At 44.4% G+C, this 22,257-nt stretch overlaps 1 protein-coding gene across 1 annotated transcript; it reads left to right on the top strand.

The window, feature by feature from the left end:
- The first annotated feature begins 1,765 nt into the window (after positions 1-1,765).
- On the top strand, positions 1,766-12,015 carry EGLN3 (egl-9 family hypoxia inducible factor 3). Its single transcript, XM_088456491.1, has 5 exons — positions 1,766-2,779; positions 4,203-4,322; positions 4,878-5,014; positions 5,107-5,180; positions 10,885-12,015. The coding sequence occupies exons 1-5, from the start codon at positions 2,387-2,389 to the stop codon at positions 10,917-10,919; spliced, it is 759 nt and encodes a 252-aa protein (XP_088312617.1). The 5' UTR covers positions 1,766-2,386; the 3' UTR covers positions 10,920-12,015.
- The last annotated feature ends 10,242 nt before the right edge of the window (positions 12,016-22,257 follow it).

The following is a 22,257-nucleotide window of genomic DNA, read 5'->3' as shown; positions in this document are numbered from 1 at the left end:
TTCCCCCACACTCCATTCCCCCTATCTCTCCCTGTGCCACTCCAGCCAGCTTTCCCCACACTCCATCCCACTCGAGCCCCCCCCCCCCCCCCATGTCACAAATATAATGAAAAAAATAGGTAGGCTCTGGCGTCTTTAACCGCATCCACCTCGTGGCTGCAGGTTCATTCACAAGTTGAGCTCCGCCTCCTGTTTGCAACATCACATCACTACATCGCCCATACATGCCTCCAGAGCGGAGAAGACTGCTGCAACAAAGGACGAGTCTCCTCTGAACAGTTGTCAGTGTCAGTCAGGGTAGCCGTATCAGAACAATGAAAGACCCACAGGTTGGCCACCACTGCACTAGACTCACATAGGGGTTAATGGTTATTACACACCTATAGCCTTCATCTAAAATGTTTCCACTGGAGCCACGTCTTACTTACTCTGTGATATAAGGGGATGTGAAAGGCATGTGTCCTTGTACGGTTTGTTGGCTTTTATGAACTGGTATAGATGTGCCTATAGCAGCCATTTCCTGTTGTAACTTCACATGTTGTATATGTGTATTTTTAGCTGTGATGAGGTGTCAGGGTCATTATAGACCACCGCCCCTTTCCTTCCCTCCGTGTTCCACAGTCCTCCCATAAACATCCAGTACATACTGGAAAACCAGAGCTTACTCAATGTATTTCTTCCTGGTGAACGCTTTCTAGCTGAATAATGTACCTTAGCTCTCATTTATTAGATGTGTAGCTCCTTAATTAAACGCATAGCTATTATAAGTCTAATTAGAAATGTGATCCCACAATTTTCTCCGCTGACTATATCCCATCCTATATCAATTTGACTTCCTTGAATCACTAACATCTTCCATGAGAGGGTACGCTGTGTGCTGCCGGGGTAATATATTGGCTCCTGGCTCTGTTTATTGTTTTAATAATTTATTTAATGTCCTAAAGGTCACGCAGGGCCTCACACAGATATATATGCCGTACATAGGCAATCCCACTGGATGCACAGCACTAATTCCCTTTCTCCTCTCCTCTGTACACCAATCCCTCTTTCCCCTCTTACCCCAAGATCCTCCCCCCCCCCAATCTCTTACCTCCCGATATTATTATTGTTTACATTATCCTTTCCTATCCCAACTTTTTCCACACTTTATTTCCCCCCAAACACCGTCACACTCTGTATCCCCTCTCCCCACCTCTCTTCCCGCACATGCCCCCTCCTCTTCTTGGTTTACGCCTCTAGTCCATCGATGGACAACCGATATGTTGCTCCCCCCTGACGGTGGTCTCCCGCCTGGGAGATGAGGAGAGCAGCGGACAGTAGACATCTTGCTATTCATTGCGAGAGGTAGTTGTGATCGCTCAGCCGCATCGTCGGTATATCGCTCTCTAGAACTCAGTGACTGATCGCCTCCTGCAAACCGTGGCTCTAAACGCCAGCAGCGCCGCCCGTGTCAGTGTAGGGGGTAGGAGAGCATCCCCGGGATGCTGCACGGTAACGCCCACCAAACACACAGCAGTATAGCATGCGCCCGCAATGGTTTCCCACAATCTATGGTGGATCGGCCGATGGACATCCTGCTGCACAGCGAGAAGCTACATGCTCAGCCGGGATTCCTCAATGGCGGATGACACACCCACCAAGACGCCGTCTCCTAGCGACCTGGCCACGCCTGCAGCGGCTGAACCAATCGCCATCACCTTTCGTGTGTGTCCCGAGCACGTGCTGACTGGACCCGCCTCAGTGGGATTAAAGGTCGCGCCCCATGTGCGCGCTGATTGGCGGGCGCGTTCTGGGCGTGGTCATCGGGTTTAAACTGCAATATGTAGGCCACACCCGGCGAGTGGAAAGCGCTCATCCTGCACGTAGTATATGCTGCTTATAGGGCTGGCGGAGGCTATGCATCTATAGACACGTAGCTGATAACCTCCATACATGCACAGAGGCTGCACACCTCCAGGACACACATGTCTATTTATATATATATTCATGCATCTACATAACCTCTCTCTCACACATAATTGTACAGGTGGGAAAAATACACATGCCGGGGATTTGTGTTCCTACACATCGTAGGCCCGTGTGTATGTAGCCTGAAGACTGGAATATCATCATACTATTGCACCATAGTTATTGCATAGACATTCCCTGAATTTGCACCAAACTTGAGACTCTGGCCTACACTGGGGGCTTGTGGTGCTATTACCCTGGACGTATCCCCCGGGTACTATTTCACTGGACATCTCCTTGACACTGCTCATCTGACCCAATGCTTTTGTATTGTTAATTTGCGGTCTGATTGGCACATCAGAGACTCTATTATCCTTCCTGCAGGCTAAGGATACTCTGTATATTGGTACAATGTTTTGTAAGAATTTCTAAGTTGCCTATGACGCCTGGGACTTCCTCGTCACCTGCCCTAGTAATGCCTCTCAATCATAGCCTGACTCTGGACCTTGAGAAGCTGGCACTGGAGCACATTGCACCTTGCTTGCTCTCTTCTGGCTACTGTTACCTGGATCACATCTTGGGAGAAGCACTGGGGGATCAGGTGCTGGAGCAGGTTAGGCGTTTGCACAAGAATGGGGCATTGAAGGATGGCCAGCTGGCAGGTCACCTCCAAGGAGTTTCCAAGAGGCACCTGCGGGGAGACAAAATAGCCTGGATCGCTGGCACAGAGGAAGGGTGTGAGGCCATTGGACTTGTTCTGTCAGTAATTGATCGACTGGTGGTGTTGTGTGGAAATCAACTAGGCCAGTACTATGTAAAGGAGAGGTCCAAGGTGAGACTACTCCCCTACTGAAAGTTCTCAATAATGCTGGGTTCTGTAATACAATTTGAGGACACTGCACCTGCTGTGTGTATGTTCCATTTATTTATTTTTCCCTTGGTAAGAAATTACTTGAAAACACAGTCAAAAATACATTGTTACCTTCTGTTCTCTACAAGGGCTTGTTCTGTGTTATTCTTGTGTGCCCACTGGTGTCTTTGCCATACCCTCAGTTATGCACGCTATGGCATATGTTCCACAACTCTTTTCTGCATAATGCACATATTGCTGTATATACACTTCTCTGCTGTCTGCCCAGTATTGTATACCCATAATCAGTAATACCTGTTCCTGGATACAGTGTGCCCACTGTGTCCTCTCCACCATTGTGATGTGTCTGCTCTAGTCTATCTTATTCCTTTATGCCAGTATGCCATACATAACTCTTGTGTGTTACTCCTTCCATAACTGCATGGCTCCCTTCATCTATATCTCATATTTTGCTATGCTCCAACTCCCTCCCCTCTATATTGCTGAATCTGTTCTGTATATCCACTTCTGTCTTTACTCTATGTGCCCAAAGCTCACCTCCTCCCCTTACCTTTCCCCTACAACACCTCTTTTTATATGTATACAGTGGGGGTCTGTATATTGCCACCCTCCTGCCAGGGTCTGACACACCTGTGCCCCCACATACATTGTATTGCCCGTCCAGCTGTGTACCACTCATTCACTTTGCTTTATACTGCACAAGCAATTTACACTGCCCCTTCTCATGCGTGTTCTAGCACAGATGACTAATTTTATTTGTTTAAATACCTGTCCCCCTATTGCCGCTGCCCCCTGTGTCCTTCATCTTTGACTTATAGTTGGTTGATACGTATTTGTGAAGGCTTCAGAAAACGTACAGAAGTGTAACTGCAATCCTTTGCTGTAATGCATTCACATTGGTGTCTGTTACTATATATCAACATCCTTCTTAAAAATAAATATTGTGTCTTTAAATGGTTAGGATATTGTCATTTCTGCACCGACATGCCAAAACTTCAGTGTTGGCAATATTGGATTGATGTCTGCCACTTACTACTGTACTATGAACATCTAACACTAGCAATTAACCCTATCATGATATTTAGCAATGTGCAGAGACATTGTTACTAAATAATTCTGATCTCTTAAAGCATCTGTGACTTTCCTGTACTAAAATAGATGTTTTCCCCCACTAAACTCCATGTGTGGTCATTTTATCCTCCAAAGTAAGTTATCATTTTAGGATGTGTGATGATTTAACTCCACGCCGAGTAGTTACTTGCAATTGTTCAGTACCCTATCAGACATCTGCTTACACCATCTAGCTTGATCGATCAAAGCAAATTGTTTGGTGGCTTTATTAGTGCTGTCTTATAAATAAATCTGTGTATATTTTTATTTTCAGGCAATGGTAGCTTGTTATCCTGGCAATGGAGCTGGTTATGTGAGGCATGTAGATAACCCCACTGGAGATGGGCGCTGCATAACCTGCATCTACTACTTAAACAAGAACTGGGATGCAAAGGTGGGACAATTAACTTTTTTTATTTATATAAAGTTCTTCCATGCTAGTAATTAATCCATGTATTCGCTGCTGATAATATCCAAAATCCAACACAATATACATCTTGTAGAGGTTTTTTTTTTCCTTTCTTACCCACCGTTTTATTCTTGTCTCTAGTTACTGTAACATCACATTCTACCTGAGCACAGAAATTGGTATGGCAGCTCCCACTCCTAGTAACCATTGATGCAAATATTTTCTCTCGCTTATCCTAGCTCCATTCAGAGCACCGAGACTTATCAAACTTGTGGCCATCCAGCTGTTGTGGACTACATATCTAAGCATGCCCTGCTCCAGTTTTGGCGTGCCCTAATAGCAAGACTGTGGCAATGCATGCTGGGATGTGTAGTTCCACTGCAGCTGGATGGCCCGAGTTTGGCACCACTAACCTAACACAACATGTTACTTTAATAGTAAACCTTTATTTATCAGCCCTTCTATAGAGTAGTTTAATTTTTTTTAAACTGGGATTGTGAATCCATGTGGTGTTTGTGACTAGTCTGGTGTTTGTCACAGGTTCATGGTGGCGTATTGCGAATTTTCCCTGATAGTGGCTCACGTGTGGTCGATGTTGAACCCCTCTTTGACCGATTGCTTTTTTTCTGGTCTGACCGGCGCAATCCACATGAGGTGCAACCCTCCTACGCCACCAGGTACCTACAGTCTGTCTAGCAATCTACAAACTGCTGTTATATTTGTAAGATGATCGTGTTGTATGGCTAATTGTTATCAACCTTTCCTACAGATATGCTTTAACAGTCTGGTATTTTGATGCTAAAGAGAGAGCAGCTGCCAAGCAGAGATTCAAAAGGTTGAGTGGTAAGTTGAATGTTTATGTACACACATATAACTGCTTGGTTTCCGGACTATAGATAGACAGTAAAAAGGACGACAATGTCTAGATAGACACCAGGGGCGGGATGAATGAAACAAAAAATGCGATAAAATCCTCATTTACCGCATTTTCCGTATGCATCATTCTCCTGGCCGCCGGGCTCCGATACGGAGGGTAACGCCAGCTTTTGCTGGCATTGCCCTATAGAAGCCTATGGGCTTCTACCGCATCTCGCTGCTAGGAGGGATCCGATCGGATCCCTCCCAGCATGCCCCGCGGCCGCCGCCTCACTCCGCGCATGCGCACATGGACGCCCGGGTCATAAACCCAGAAGTCCACTGTGCAGCAGAGATCGCAAAGGACAGTTCTTATAGGAAGAGCTGTCCTTTGTGCTGCTGATCGCATATGTTAGTGCATATGTGATCAGTACAAATGCGATGTTAGGCAGTAAGCGTTACTGCATCCCGCCCCAGATGTTACACAGTCAATAGGTCAGCTGGGACAAAAGGTTGACCGGGACAAGGTGCAGTTTTAACTACTTTTTTTTTTTTCTCTTATGAATGTCTTGAGGTAGACTTTGAACTTTAATGCATACAGTAGTTTTTGATCTTGTATAAGGGCAGTAGACAATGAACTACTTCATCTGTAATTTATTCAGTCTGTCTTTTTAAATGTCTGCAGATATGTAAAACAGCATTTCCTTGTCAGTGAAATACTTTTCACCACTGTACGTGTGTGACCCTGTGTACGTGCCTCTCTGTATGTCATGGGAGGAGCCAGAGTCTGTAGGTTTTATCATGCTCCAGTCACAAGCTTTTTGGTGATTAAGCAGGCAGGAAGCTGTCCTTATCAGAGGTCACAATCCCTTCCCTCCTTCGTGGGATTTCTAGCTATAGAAACACCACATATGGAATATTTGTCTATATTTAGGTTACAAGACTTTTTAGTTATTTGGTCTACATGTCATCCCGTTAACTCCTTTTTGTTTACATTTCTAAAATAGTATGTAGTATGTAAATGTAGTTGTACAATTTTATATGTATGTATTAGTGACTAATCTGGATATTAGGTACTCACACCACATACATAGAGGCATGGCAAAATCCAGTGGTCTAAGGTTCCTCATTCACATATACAGGATGAGCTACAGTAGTGATGGGCAACAGACAGCCCTACAAGTTATGATGTATACACATGGGACGATCGACAACGATAATTATATCATTGTATGATCTCCTGAGTGTGCTGGATGTTCGATATCGAACATACAGCACACCATGTTCCCACCAACGATGGCCAACGATCGCGGATCCCTATAATAACCTGCTCAATGTCGACCAGGTTGGCCTGCATCCACGCGCGATGGACATTATCGTCCATACGTGCCCGTGCATCGCAAGTTGTTGGCCACGTAAAAATGCACGATATGAACAATAATTATATGATCGATATTGTTATCGTCCATTTTAATCATACCGTGTGTACGCACCATAAGTTTTAGTGATGTGTTTAACACATTTTCCAATAGCTTTTGGGGAATGAAACTGACAACTCTGAGGTGAATTCAAATGTGGTGCTTAGGGGGTTATCTAGAAGTATGGCAGAGGGTAATACCCAATGACCAATAAATCCTGGATCCACATAATGAGAGTCTCTCCCAAATACTATCGTAGGAGGGTGTGGGGAGACCCCACATACAGAGCCCTATTCATAGTTGTACGCTATTAGCATCGCTGTTCCACCTTTGGAAGCGGCAGTGATACATAAATATGCTAATGCCGCAGGCGGTACCTGAAGAAAAGAGTCTCCTTCTGTTGGCATCGCAGATCCGAGTGGTGCGTCTGAAGACGAAGCATGGGATCATCATCGGGCATGATGGCCGCAGTCCTCACCCATCTGAGCATGTCTAAGCGTGCTAAGAATGGTCGATGGAACTCCTCTGCAGGGGGTCAAGAAATCTGCATTGGAAGACACAGACCCTGGCCTTGGCACACCCACAAAATGGAGGCGTTCCCATCGCCTACCATTCCTGGTCCTCAAACGGTCACAGTCTGTCAATCAGGATGTGGCGTTCAGAGCACTGTAATCTATTGCAGCACATGCGCTGTGCGGTACCTGAATCAGGCCACAGACAGCTGCAGGTGGAGCTGACAGTTAAAAGATTAGTTTAAGTTTTTCTTTTTACTAGCTCTCCATATTTGTTCACAGTTCTAATCCTTATTTATTTCTACAACAATTTACTTTAGCACCTTAGAGTAAACCCGATGCTGCAGTCAGAGACGCACCTGCTGAGAGTCCTTGCTGGCTCTTACATATTAAAATGAATAAGAAAAGATTTCACTTTGTCTAGTAGTGTTCACGCTGTTCTTTTTAATGTAAAGCTTCTCAGAAATATTCCCCCTCAGTAAAAGTAAGGCTGTAGTTTTGTAGAAAAACAGTACATTAGTGCAAATAATTATTTTATTAATCCGAATGGGTTGTTCTCAGCAGGACCTGTATTATTCACAGGAGTTTCTAGCTTTATGAAAAGTCTGTCTCCCACCTCTACTTGGAGACTGTTCCAAGCCGTTGCCTCCTGTCATACTGCGATATCCCTGTGCCCATAAAACTGAGAGCAGGGCGATTTAATTGCTGCAATTGCCATGATGGTCTGGCAGCACTTTGCGACCACTAACGTCACCAGTTTCCCCTTGCGCCCATAGAGGTGCACAGGAAACTTGGTGACCTTAGGATAACGTATTCTACCACTATGTGCACAGCCGAACGTTCCTGAGAATTGAGTGTTGGTCATATTCTTATTATGGGTTTTTTTGTTTTTTTTTTGTAACACATTCATTATTTACCATAGTTTTATACAATCTATTTGGATAAGAGTTTTAATCAATTTTATTTTGTATGAGAGAGTCCCCATAAAGCTTGGAGACCACTAACTGGTCTGTTTAAGCTTAATAACAGGGTTTTCCAGCCTTTCATTAAATCATCTATTTCCTGTCATTTCTACGAAGTTGTACCAATAAAATTAAAGCCACCTGTTTTTGTTTTCTCCTTTTTATTGTATATTAAACATTGTATAAATCTGATTCCCTATTATTTGTGATTTGAATAGCTCCCAACTTCCCTTTTTCTGGATAGATTTTCTCATTTTGATCCACTTTCTTGTCCCTCTACCCCTAGAAATCATCCATCCTTTGGTGTAATGAAAATCTCCTTTATGGACGTTTTCTCCTGATCCAAACCACTTGTAAACAGAAACTCCCTCACACTGTGTTTTAATACTTGGTGATATTAATAGCTGGATGTTGTCAGTGTTTATCATACAAGTGTCCATAGTACAGCTTGCCAGGGAATGCATGTGTAAAATGCCTCGGGGGATCTCACTAATTTTTTTATGTCCTTTTACTGCATTATGATGAATGTTCTGCCCTCAAAATAGCTGTGACCATTGTGCTCCAGAATCTGTAAGTGCCCTCTCTTGACCATCAGATATATAGATATATATTTTAGCTAGATTATTTTAGCTGTATAAGTATTGAAAGTTATGTCCCATTAAATTGTCTGTGTACACTTGGGTGGTCTAACAGCTTGCTACTATTATAAAGAACTCGATGAGTTTTTTTTATTATTATTATTTGGCATATAACCTATATATCTGAAACTTTCCCATTAAAAATGTATAGCAGTTTTTTTTGTACATTTTATGAAAGCTTTGGTACATAAGGTAGATGCACATCCCATTTGAAACACCACCGTTCCTCTTCATTAAAATTAGTTTCCTCTATCTGCACACCCCTCTCCTTATTGCAGCTCACAATTTTTTTTATTATCAGAGATAATAAAAGTAACCCCCCCCCCCTTTGCATTTATCATGTTTTGTTGCCTCACAACCTGGAATTAATCCAGGAATGGATTGTTTGAAGGTGTGCACATTTCATTCACAGAGCATGTCTACATCTGTGAAGTTGTGTTTTTTTTTTATATTGTAAATCAAACAACATTTAGGACAACATAACAGAAAACTTCAGCGTGCATAACCATTCACCCCCTTAAAGTCAGTACTTTGTCGAGCCACTTTTTGCGGCATTTACAGCTGCAAGTCGCTTTGGATAAGTCTCTATGAGCTTGCCACATCTTGCCACTGGGATTTTTGCTCATTCCTCAAGGCAAAACTGCTCCAGCTCCTTCATGTTGGATGGTTTCCGCTTGTGAACAGCAATCTACAAGTCTGACCACAGATTGTCAATTGGATTGAGATATGGGCTTTGACTAGGCCATTCCAACACATTTAAATGTTTCCTCTTAAACCACTCAAGTGGTGTTTTAGCAGTATGCTTCGGGTCATTGCCTGCTAGAAGGTGAACCTCCATCCCAGTCTCAAATCACAGGCAGATTGAAACAGGTTTTGCTTAAGAATATCCCTGTATTTAGCACCATCCATCTTTCCCTCGACTCAAACCAGTTTCCTAGTCCCTGCTGCTGAAAAACATCCCCACAGCATGATGCTACCACCACCATGTTTCACTGTGGGGATGGTGTTCTTGGGGTGATGGAATGTGTTGAGTTTGTGCCAGACATAGCGTTTTCCTTGGTGGCTGAAAAGTTAAATTTTAGTCTCATCTGACCAGAGCACCTTCCTCCATACATTTGCGGAGTTGCCCACATGCCTTTTGGCAATCTCAAATCATGTCTTCTTATTTTTTATCACTAAGTAATTACTTTTTTAGGCCACTCTTCCATAAAGCCCAGATCTATGGAGTGTACGGCTTATTGTGGTGACATGCATAGATACACCAGTCTCTGCTGTGGAACTCTGCAGCTCCTTCAGGGTTACCTTTGGTCTCTGTGCTGCCTCTCTGATTAATGCCCTCCTTGCCCGGCCTGTGAGTTATGAGTTTTGGTGGGCGGCCCTCTCTGAACAGGTTTGTTGTGGTACCATGTTCTTTTGATGATGATGGTGCTCCAGGGGTTCATCAAAGATTTGGATATTTTTTTTTATAACCCAACCCAACCCAGAATTGTACTTCTCAACAACTTTGTCCCTGACTTGTTTGGAGAGCTCCTTGGTCTTCATGGTGTGGTGCCTCTTGCTTAGTGGTGTTGCAGCCTCTGGGGCCTCTCAGAAAAGGTGTGTTTATACTGACAGATCATGTGACACTTAGATTTCACACAGGTGGACTTCATTTCACTAATTATGTGACTTCTGAAGGTAATTGGTTGCACCAAAACTTTGGAGGGGCTTCATAGCAAAGGGGGCGATTACGTATGCACATGCCATTGCTATGGGCAACATCTCCACAACTGAAAACTCACACTTTAGTAAATTTACCCCCTGGAGTCTAATTCCCTTCAGATATAACTTTGGCTGTCTAGTAGCAGCTGAGCTTTAAATATGCCAGTAGAGAGATCATACTCACAGCTGTCTGGCTGCTCAACCTAGCTAATAAGAGATGTAATGGCTAAATGTGGTGGGATATAACAACACTGATCCTTAAAATTGTCCAGGTAAAAAAGGTGAAATAAGCCTTAAGCTCCATGATTCCATATTTGTACCAGAATGCTGTGATCTGTGTATCCAGAATGTTTTTACTGATGGTATTTGCAGTCCATGTTTACATGTTAGTCCGTACTTGTAGTGTCAGGTATTTCTGTGTCTTTACTGATGTGATCTTTGTTTCCTTCTTTTAAATCCAGAGTCTACAGAGGACCCTACTTCTAAGGACAGCTGATACCGGTCCTCCATCCATAATAGGTGTGCTGGTTCCTCACCTCCCAAATACTGCACTGGAATGTGCACAGATGAAGCAAGAATAAGTCAGACCTAATGCATCACAGTCACCTATGTTGTCCTTGGTTTATCCTAATTCATCAGCATGTTTATGTGTTGTCTTCAACGGAAAATACTACATGGCACCAAGTCTAGAAATTAAATATTCAGCTGAAACGATGTTTCTGTCCTCTCTGGGACACTTTAAGGACTGTAAAGTACAAACTAAATGTCCCACTTTCTAAGTTGAACAACCATCAAGCACAAGTGACTGGAGGTCTGAGCACCAGCACCAGTGCGCGCGCCCCAGTCTATGATATGAGACTCTCTTCCACAAGCATAGACTGACCAGTATAGTTAGTGCTCTTTTAGCACATTCATTTACTTTTTGGTACAACATATTGAACTTTAGAACTAAGAGACTATGGATTGTGTCCTAATACACAAACACAATGGAAGTGATGCATAAAGATAAATGGATCGGTACGCTCACTGACCAAATAATGACATATCTGCGGGCCAGAGTATGTTCTCTTAGTTGTGCAAATGTAATCCCTACCATACTATGGCAATATCCCCTCCTGCTATAAATAGACAGGGAGATTACCAGTGTTGTGCAGGGATATGTGTCTGGCAGACGTCCTCCTGAGCTGATGCGGCCTGTGTGCTAGATCTGAAAGAATAAACTGTGAAAATCTGTCTCCTGTCACATGATTTCTTTCTATGTGTAACAGTGGTGGCGAGTACAAGTGCTTGTTATATTCCATTGGCTGTTCTACAACCTCACCCACTGCACTAAAGTCACTTGTTTGAAGGATGCTCTTGTCTGTATTTAACCTTACTAGGACAAGTAGTGGCAGTGTAACTGCATGGGTTTTGCAATAGCAAACTAGAGAACACATGCAGCCATCTTATCTGTAGCTGTGGAGGTGCTAGGCGGATTCCACTGCCTCACGTGCCACCAGCCAGCTTTGTATTGACTGCTGTCTATCCAGATTAGTACATAGGGGGAGATGTAACAAGCCTTCTAAGGAGTGGAGATGTTTTCTATAGCAACCAATCAGCTTCTGCCTATCATTTTATAGAATGTACTTGATAATTGCTACCTCAAAGCTGATTGGTTGCTATGGCCAACTTCTAAACTCTTTGGAGTCTTAATACATCTCCCCCACGAGGAGGTGTGAGCAATACAATGGCTGCAGGAAGACCAGTTACCATGTTGGGAGGGATCGTAAACAGTACAGAAGATTCAGTGGTTACATGGGGATATAATGTATAATGGGTGTGGGCACTGGCTTTGGTGGCTGAAATTACCATAGGGAGAAGAAATATGTTATTGAATGGCTACACAGAGATATATTTCTGTTGGGAAGGAGGGTAAACCATTACAAGGGATATAATTGGTTGCTGTAGGAGATAGGTCAGGAGCTGTCAAAATACTGGCCACTAAGCAATTCAGTGTGGTCATTTGCTTCTTGCTCTCACCTGAGCCTGAATGGAAGCAGTCTCCCCTAGAGGGAGAAGTAGGAAGTCACACAGCAGCCAGAGATCTGGCAATAGGGACTGCTCACAATAACAAGTTTCTATACAGGGGGAGAGAGGAGGTGATGTACTAATACACTGTATTGGCTCATCTCACTCTCCCTCCATGTAGACTATTGAAAATTGTGAACAATCCATGTCAGATACCTGGCTGCCGAGTTGATTGAATACATCGACATGAAAGAGGGGGATCGAGACAGCCAGTTACTAGACAGCATCAGCCCGTCCTCTGTGAACCATAGTGTTGGTGACCCGGGAAAGGAGGGGACATCAATGATATGGGGTTAGCAACAAGAAGCCATTTTTTGATTTTCCCTTCAACGTTGTACTGTGCCACTAGTGAGATTTGACTGCTACACTTTATGATACATACTTCTCTCATGTACCAATGTTTATAAACTAGGCAATGATTGGTCTCCACTGCTATCCACATTCCACCAATACCTACTGACCTTTGCTTAAATAGCTCCTTATCTCAGATACTAAAGTTTTTATTGTACATTCTTACAGTAAGTACCATTACAATTTTATTGATACAGGTTAGTAAAAAATATTTTATTTGCAAACCCTCTTTTGTGCTCCCCACAGCTGGAAAAATAACCCACCCCTGAGATAGATGATTACAGGGACTTAGGGCCTCATTCAGAGGCGACCGCAAGAAGCGATCGATCTCTCTGAATGAGGGCGGCCGCTTCTTTTTATTTAGTGCGGCCTCCTGGTCGCTAGCTAAGCTGTGGTTTACCACCCACAGCTTAGCGACCGACCAGGGTGATGGTCACGATGGTTAAGACCATCGGGGCTTGCGACGAGACCCTAAGGTTGGGTCTCGGCAACCGCAAGCCCCAGGGAGCTTCCTGCTCTGATTGAGCAGGAAGCTCCCCACTGACATCACTGCTGATGTCAATGCGGCTGCCCACAAAACGGCAGGCGTTCCGTCAGGAACACCTCAGTTTGGGTAGCCAGTCCCCCACCCCGCCTACAAAACGGGCCTAGCTATCGATCAACATCGACAGCCGGCCCTTTTGTAGTGAGCTCCGGAGCGAGAGTGTTTCTCTCTCGCTCCGGGGCTTGCGCACGCAGGACGAAAACATCGACCCGGTTGCGAGCGCTCAGCGCTTGCGACCGGGTCTGAATGAGGTCCATAGTGCTCCAGGACATATGATAGTAAAGGCCGCCACACAAGGTATGATTTTTGTTACACAATTTGGCCACTTTCGTTCGATTGGAACGACCAATTGTTTAAAAAAGGGAAGTGTGTGGGGATGATCGGGATGTCGATGCCCGCTGTCGCTGATCTCTTGAACCTGCAGAAAGATATCGACCTATCCTTCACAATTTGGCACACATCGTTTCGTGTGTATGCACGATGAAAGATATGTTGTCACTTTTCTTGGCCACTCTGCGCCTCCATTTTGTACCAGCCGATGGAGAGACAGAAGATGTATCGTGCGGTTGTTTGGTGCCAAACGATCTATTGTTAACGATCCATCTATATAGTTTGTACAATCATTCCATGTGTAGGCACAATATAATTTGTTCAGGAGTTCAAGGGTAATTGCAACTGATATTGGATCGTTTGCAAATCATACCGTGTGTAGGCCCCTTAATGGGGAAATGAGGAAGGGGGCTGATGGATAAAAAGAGAGGAGGATGAAAAGATCTTGGAGTGGGAAGAGAATGCTGATGATGGGGAGAAATTCTAATTGTGAGGTGGAAATGGTGCCTACACACTTGGCAATATTTTACCTGATCTGGCCGATTCCGACGCATTGGAACGACATCGTGTAAAATATGCTCAAATCGTGAGTCCCCCTTGGTCGCACATCGCATCGTCAGATCTGTCGTAGTGTAGGGCAGTTCCGACAATCTGGAACACGATGCACTGATAAAAAAAAGAAAGGATGCACGACGTATCGTTTGTACATACACCAAATCGTGAGCAGGACTGGAGGGGGAGTTTCAAGGCACATCGTCGGATCGGCAGCCCATCAAGTGTGTAGGCACTAGGGGTGTGCACCGGCCACTTTTTGTGTTTTGGTTTTGGATCTGGATCTTTCTTCGTATTTTGGATCTGGATTGGTTTTGCCAAAACCACCCTTCGTGTTTTGGGTTTTGTGTTTTGTGTTTTGGATCTGTATTTTTTTGAAAAAAAGCATAAAAACAGCTAAAATCACAGAATTTGTAGGTTTTTCTGCTCCTATGCTATTATTAACCTCAATAACCTTAATTTCCACTCATTTCCAGTGTATTCTGAACACCTCACAATAGTGTTTTTATGTCCAAAAGGTTGCACCGAGGTAGCTGGATGACTATGCTAAGCGACACGAGTGGGCGTGAAACTGCAGTGGCAGACAGGATGGCAGTTTGAAAAACTAGGCCCCAAACTGTACATAATGCAAAGAAAAAAAAGAGGTGCAAGATGGAATTTTCCTTGGGCCCTCCCACCCACCCTTATGTTGTATAAACAGGACATGCACACTTTAACAAACCAATCATTTCAGCGCCAGGGTCTGCCACACAACTGTGGCTGAAATGATTGGTTCGTTTGGGCCCCCACAAAACAAGCTGGCAATTAATCTGTCCCTGCACAAACTGGCTCTACGGAGGCAAGATGTCATCCTCAGCCTCCTCATCCACCGATTCCTCACCCTCTTCAGTGTGTACATCCTCATCCTCACAGAGTATTAATTCGTCCCTGCTGGAACCACAGGTCCCTCTGTACGTTCTGGAGGCTGGTCTCCCTGGAAGAGTTGATAATTCATTTTATGAGCATCATCTTCTCCACATTTTGTGGAAGCAACCTCCTACGCCTTTCGCTGACAAGGTTCCCGGCTGCACTAAACACTCTTTCGGAGTACACACTGGAGGGGGGGCAACTCAGGTAAAATAGAGCCAGTTTGTACAGGGACCTCCAAATTGCTTCTTTTTCCTGCCAGTACAGGTACGGACTGTCTGACATGCCTACTTGGATGCTGTCACCGATGTAATCCTTTAACAGACAGACGCACGCTTGTCGCTGCTGCTTTGAGGATGCAAGTGCGGCTACATCGCACACAAGTCACAAACACATTAAAAAAATAGTTTTTTCTTTTTTGGAGCACTTTGAGAGTTACACCACCCTTTAACAGACAGACGCACGCTTGTCGCTGCTGCTTTAAGGATGCAGGTGCGGCTACAGCCCACACATTTCACAAAGACCGAAAAAAAAAGAACAATATTTTAATTGTTTGTGTAGCACACTTTGAGGGTGTCACCACCCTTTAACAGACAGACGCACGCTTGTCGCTGCTGCTTTAAGGATGCAGGTGCGGCTACAGCCCACACAATTCACAAAGAGAGAAAAAAGAAGAAGAATATTTTTATTGTTTGTGTAGCACACTTTGAGGGTGTCACCACCCTTTAACAGACAGACGCACGCTTGTCGCTGCTGCTTTGAGGATGCAAGTGCGGCTACATCGCACACAAGTCACAAAGACAGAAAATTTTTTTTTTTTTTTTTGGAGCACTTTGAGAGTTACAACACCCTTTAACAGACAGATGCACGCTTGTCGCTGCTGCTTTGAGGATGCAGGTGGAATCTAGACGGGATTTGGAACCGAGGACACACTACCTCCATCAATTGTCTAAATCCCACTGCACTAATGGCGGATACCGGACGCACGTCTAACACCAACATAGCAGTCAAGGCCTCAGTTATACGTTTTGCTTCAGGATGACTGCTGTCGTACTTCATCCTCATCGCTAGGGACTGTTGGAGGGTCAATTGTTTAGTAAAAGTAGTGATGTTCCTACTTCCTCTCTGGGATGATGAACAACTCCCAGCAGCAGCAACAGCACTAGGAGGAAGTGGTTCTTGATCTTTCCCTATTTTATTTTTATCGGAGAAAGTTTGGTCCTCCATTTATGTTATATTGATATATACGTGCGGCTAAAGCGCACACAAACACAGAAAATATTTTTGTATTTTTGCTGGAGAGTAGTGCACTTTGTGGGTTACACCACCCTTTAAGAAATGAGCCAGCCGGCTCTTTACTTATGGGACACAGGCGCACGCTTGGCGCTGCTCCTTTGTTGATGCACGTGCAGCCACAGTGCACACAAGTCACAAACACAGAAAATATATATTTTTTTGTTTTGGAGTGTACTTTGGGGGTTACAGAACCCTTTAACGGTCAAGCCAGCCGGCCCTTTACTTATGACACAGGCGCACGCTTGGCACTACTTTGTTGATGCACGTGCGGCTACTGCGCACACAATTCACAAACACAGAAAATAATTTTTTTTTTGGTTTGGACTGGAGTGTACTTTCGGGGGTTACAGCACCCTTAACGGTCAAGCCAGCCGGCCCTTTACTTATGACACAGGCGCACGCTTGGCACTACTTTGTTGATGCACGTGCGGCTACTGTGCACACAATTCACAAACACAGAAAATAATTTTTTTTTTGGTTTGGACTGGAGTGTACTTTTGGGGGTTACAGCACCCTTAACAGTCAAGCCAGCCGGCCCTTTACTTATGACACAGGCGCACGCTTGGCACTACTTTGTTGATGCACGTGCGGCTACTGCGCACACAATTCACAAACACAGAAAATAATTTTTTTTTTGGTTTGGACTGGAGTGTACTTTCGGGGGTTACAGCACCCTTTAACGGTCAAGCCAGCCGGCCCTTTACTTATGACACAGGCGCACGCTTGGCACTACTTTGTTGATGCACGTGCGGCTACTGCGCAAACAATTCACAAACACAGAAAATAATTTTTTTTTTGGTTTGGACTGGAGTGTACTTTGGGGGTTACAGCACCCTTTAACGGTCAAGCCAGCCGGCCCTTTACTTATGACACAGGCGCACGCTTGGCACTACTTTGTTGATGCACGTGCGGCTACTGCGCACACAATTCACAAACACAGAAAATTATTTTTTATTTGGTTTGGACTGGAGTGTACTTTGGGGGTTACAGCACCCTTTAACGGTCAAGCCAGCCGGCCCTTTACTTATGACACAGGCGCACGCTTGGCACTACTTTGTTGATGCACGTGCGGCTACTGCGCACACAATTCACAAACACAGAAAATATATTATTTTTTTAGCACTTGGGGGGAGCACCCCTGATGGACAGAGCACCCCCTGGACAACACTACAGCACCCCTTTAGGACTGGGACACTGCACAGGACTTTGGAGTGGACACAGCCCCTATGGAGAACTGACTGCACAACACAGTCCAGCCAGCCCCTATGGACTTTGAAGTAGTGGACACAGCCCCTATTAACAACAGCAGCACAGCACAACACAGCCAGCCCCTATGGACTTTGAAGTAGTGGACAACAGCAGCACTACACTACACTACACTACACAGCCCTAACTCCCACCCTCCCTCTTCACTGTCCACAGCCGAGTGAGAAAATGGCGCCGACGCGGGTACCTTATATAGGATCCAAAACCCGCGAGACTCAGAAGGCGGGATGATGACGTTTTGCCTCGATTTCAGATCCGAGTCAGGCGGGAAAAGTCGAGCCTGACTCGGATCGGACTCGGATCGGGGGGGCTCAGGGGGGTTCGGATTTCAGAAATCCGAACCCGCTCACCCCTAGTAGGCACCTTAAGATTCATGGGGATAGATGCATAAGTGAACTGAAAGTGGATATTAATGCTTTCAGTACCTTACATTCATAAATAAAAATAAATATACAGTATATACACAAATCCATGCAGTAAAATGAATGTACGTGCAAACAAAGGGCCTGATTCAGAGCCGCTCGTAAGCGGCCGCTCGTTTGTTCCGAGCGATGTTAGCCCAACTGCGCATGCGTACGGATCGTTATACGCATGCGCTAACCAGTCAGTGCGTCCGAAATTCATGTGCTCGCAAAATAGCGAATGCCTGCTATTTTGAGTGACAGAAAGAGGCGTATGTGGGTGGTAACAGGGGAAGGTGCTTGAAAATGGGGAGTGGAAATCAGAACGCAGGCGTGCTTAAAGGTCAAAACGGGCGTTTTATGGGTGTGCATTTTTAAAACAGCAGCGTCATTGACCACGTCACTGGGTTATTTTATAGTCAGAACTGCTCGCAAAATTGTGGTAGCAAACACCAACCCCAAGAATAGCGAGCAGTTCATACCCTTGTCGATGTATTCGATTAATCTAATAAATAGCGGACATGACGTAGGATGCGAGCGGCCAGGGGGCGTATTTTTCCAAAAAACGAACGCAAGTTTTGTTCGCTCGTTCAGACATAGAGGCGTGAACAGACCACAAAAAGCGAATGGTTCATTTGAATAGCCACCCCTTGTTTTAGAACGAACGACCGCAAATAGCGAGTGGCTCTGAATGAGGGCCAATATTTCTACAAAGATATGAAATACATAAATGTTACATGTTGAGAGAAAGAAGGCGAAATTAGGAAATCCTATCAAACAGAGAACATTGGGGGAGATGTATTACAGCGGCACACATCATGCCGCTATAATTCTTACTCTTTACCGAGGCAAAGCAGGAAGCAGTGCCGATGAGCTGTAATAACATCTCATCTGCCTGAGTGAAAACTACCCTCTCTGGCGATCTCCGCCTGAGCAGATGGTGCGTCTGTGTCTCACCTCCCAGCCGGCTCCACCAGGTATGCTCAAGATCTCACCTGCAGCCCAGAGTCGGCAGCCGCCGTAGTCAGGGACAGTGCTGTCTCTGCTGTGGTGATAGGGCAACAACAACTGCAGCTTTCGGAAAGGTCACTGACCGTTCATACATTGCCCTGCACATCGGCACACTATAGCAGTGCTAATAATGACGGGCGCATATCGCCCCTGTCATTTATTACCCAGCCAAACATTAATACGTAGGGGAGAAGTATCAGCGCACATAACGTGCACTGATACCACTAAACCCCCATAACAACGGATCATACATCTCCCCATTATATCCATCTATATATCATATACATGCATATGGCCAGGACTGGTCTGTGCATCTGGTAAATACAAAAGGGCCAATGGCCAGATAGGCAGACCAGGCAGTCCAACTCCGAAGGCCTGACCAAGTTAGTAGCACTAATGAGCATCAAAATTCGATGTTTGCCTACCATCAATGTTTTTCTTGTGATACTAGGGCCTGATTCAGACCCACTCGCAAACGGGCGAACGTACGTTAGGCGTACGTACAAAAATATTTAAATTCAAGGGCTCGCTCGTATTTTCGAACGCATCTAAAAATCCTCCCCAAACTCAGACGACCCCTCCTCAAACTAACGAGCGTGCGAAATAGCGAGCGTACATCCCCAAAATGGCTTGAAGGGAACGCACGCACAAGTATAAACCGGAAGTGGCCTTGTCAGATGTCGATTACCTGCTCCTTTATTCTGCCTAACTCCATCAATCGTATCATGCCAATCAATGTATCAATTAGCTTAATTGTTTTTTTTTTTTCAACACAATGCAAGAAACTTTACTCTTGTCCGTGTTTGTGTTTTCCCGCAGAATACGTACGGCTTAAACATTCGCTTTTATTGCTCAATAAACATGTTACCCACAATTAAACAATTGTTCTATTGCTTTGGATCCCCGCCTATTTCCCGGGGTTCATTTCTTTATTTAAATTTGCTTACGCATGTCACTGCATCAAGCCTATCATAACTCTCCAGAGATTTCTGGCCCTGTCGAACACATGACTCATACACTAACCAATAGAATTGCTCCTGTTAATTTCCCAAAAATATTAGCCAATCAGAAATTTTTTGGCCACTTTATCAAAAATGAATTTTAGGAAAAACACCATTGCCATCATGAGAGCCTCCGCATTCACCAAGCGCGAGCTGCTGGTGCTAACGGAGGTGATAGATAGGCGTGTCACCAGCCAGCCTCCACCCATCAGCAACCGGCAGAAGCGTTCCGCATATGCGGAGGCACGGGCCCGCCTGCGCTCCTTCGGCTCACGCCGCAACATCGGCCAGCTGGAGCGCAGGTGGTCGGACCTGCAACGGCGAACGCCCCGCTTGCTGGCATGCTTTCGCATGCAGATTTCAGAAAGTAAGTTTTATGTATTTTGTTTTTCATGTTTGTCTTTGTGGCCCAAACTGCGTGTGCATGTTTTCATGTCTGTCCTATTTATTCATTCTCCTCATATTTGCATGGCCATGTTTTCCCTCAATTTCATAATTATTCATTCTACTCATATTTGCCTGGCCATGTTTTCCCTCTATTTCATAATTATTCATTCTACTCATATTTGCATGGCCATGTTTTCCCTCTATTTCATAATTATTCATTCTACTTATATTTGCCTGGCCATGTTTTCCCTCTATTTCATAATTATTCATTCTACTCATATTTGCATGGCCATGTTTTCCCTCAATTTCATAATTATTCATTCTACTCATATTTGCATGGCCATGTTTTCCCTCTATTTCATAATTATTCATTCTACTCATATTTGCATGGCCATGTTTTCCCTCTATTTCATAATTATTCATTCTACTCATATTTGCATGGCCATGTTTTCCCTCAATTTCATAATTATTCATTATACTCATATTTGCATGGTCATGTTTTCCCTCTTTCATAATTATTCATTCTACTCATATTTGCATGGCCATGTTTTCCCTCAATTTCATAATTATTCATTCTACTCATATTTGCATGGCCATGTTTTCCCTCAATTTCATAATTATTCATTCTACTCATATTTGCATGGCCATGTTTTCCCTCAATTTCATAATTATTCATTCTACTCATATTTGCATGGCCATGTTTTCCCTCAATTTCATAATTATTCATTCTACTCATATTTGCATGGCCATGTTTTCCCTCAATTTCATAATTATTCATTCTACTCATATTTGCATGGCCATGTTTTACCTCAATTTCATAATTATTCATTCTACTCATATTTGCATGGCCATGTTTTCCCTCAATTTCATAATTATTCATTCTCCTCATATTTGCATGGCCATGTTTTCCCTCAATTTCATAATTATTCATTCTCCTCATATTTGCCTGGCCATGTTTTCCCTCTATTTCATAATTATTCATTCTACTCATATTTGCCTGGCCATGTTTTCCCTCTATTTCATAATTATTAATTCTACTCATACTTGCATGTTTTTTGTTGGTGGGGGGTGATTTTAAATTGTTTTTTGGCCAGGATTTGTGCTGAAACTAACCACAATTTGTTTGACATCTTTTAGGGGGACAGCCAAGACTACGCCGTCACCGTCCGGCCAGACGGCGGTCACGCCCACTCTCCCCAACCCCCAGCCAACACTCCACCCCCAATAATTCCCCTATTCCCCACTCCTCCCCAGCCTTCCAAGACCCTCGCCCGGAAATGTCGGGCCTCCTTCCCCTCCGTCCCACTTCCCCCTCTCCTCCAACCACCCCTCTTCCAATTACCCCCTCCCCGGAGTCCGTAATAACCCCGCCCCGATCTTTGGGGAATGGAGGGTCCTCCGAGGAGGACGATGGTGGGACTTCCGGAGCTGCCGTTTTGTCACCCGGTATGTTTTTCTTTCGCCTTTTTTTAAAGCACAAACTGTTTGTATGTAATCATGTGTCGTTCCTTTATTCGGGGTTTTTGGGTCGACTTTTGTGGATTTAGCAGATTGCCTTTACCTGTTCCTGCTGATTTCAACATACACATATCACACCTGGGGGAATTTGTACATAGGCCTTGTATTTTTTGCAGACCCCAAATTTTTTTGTTTTGGGTTTTTTTTTTGGGGAGTGATTTCGTTGTTTTTTAAAATTTCTAATGTGGTTTCCCTATTGTTGTA

Source organism: Taudactylus pleione, unplaced genomic scaffold, assembly GCF_031769625.1.
Source record: "Taudactylus pleione unplaced genomic scaffold, aTauple2 ptg000707l, whole genome shotgun sequence".
NCBI lineage: Eukaryota > Metazoa > Chordata > Amphibia > Anura > Myobatrachidae > Taudactylus > Taudactylus pleione.
The sequence above is the reverse complement of the archived record's forward strand: the minus strand, read 5'-3'. Positions and strand labels throughout refer to the sequence as shown.

Excerpts from the sequence above, each read along its gene's own strand:
- EGLN3 (XM_088456491.1), top strand. The coding sequence starts at position 2,387 with ATGACGCCTGGGACTTCCTCGTCACCTGCCCTAGTAATGCCTCTCAAT. Across the intron at positions 2,780-4,202 it reads ATGTAAAGGAGAGGTCCAAG|GCAATGGTAGCTTGTTATCC; the intron begins GTGAGACTACTC and ends TTTTATTTTCAG. Across the intron at positions 4,323-4,877 it reads ACAAGAACTGGGATGCAAAG|GTTCATGGTGGCGTATTGCG; the intron begins GTGGGACAATTA and ends TGTTTGTCACAG.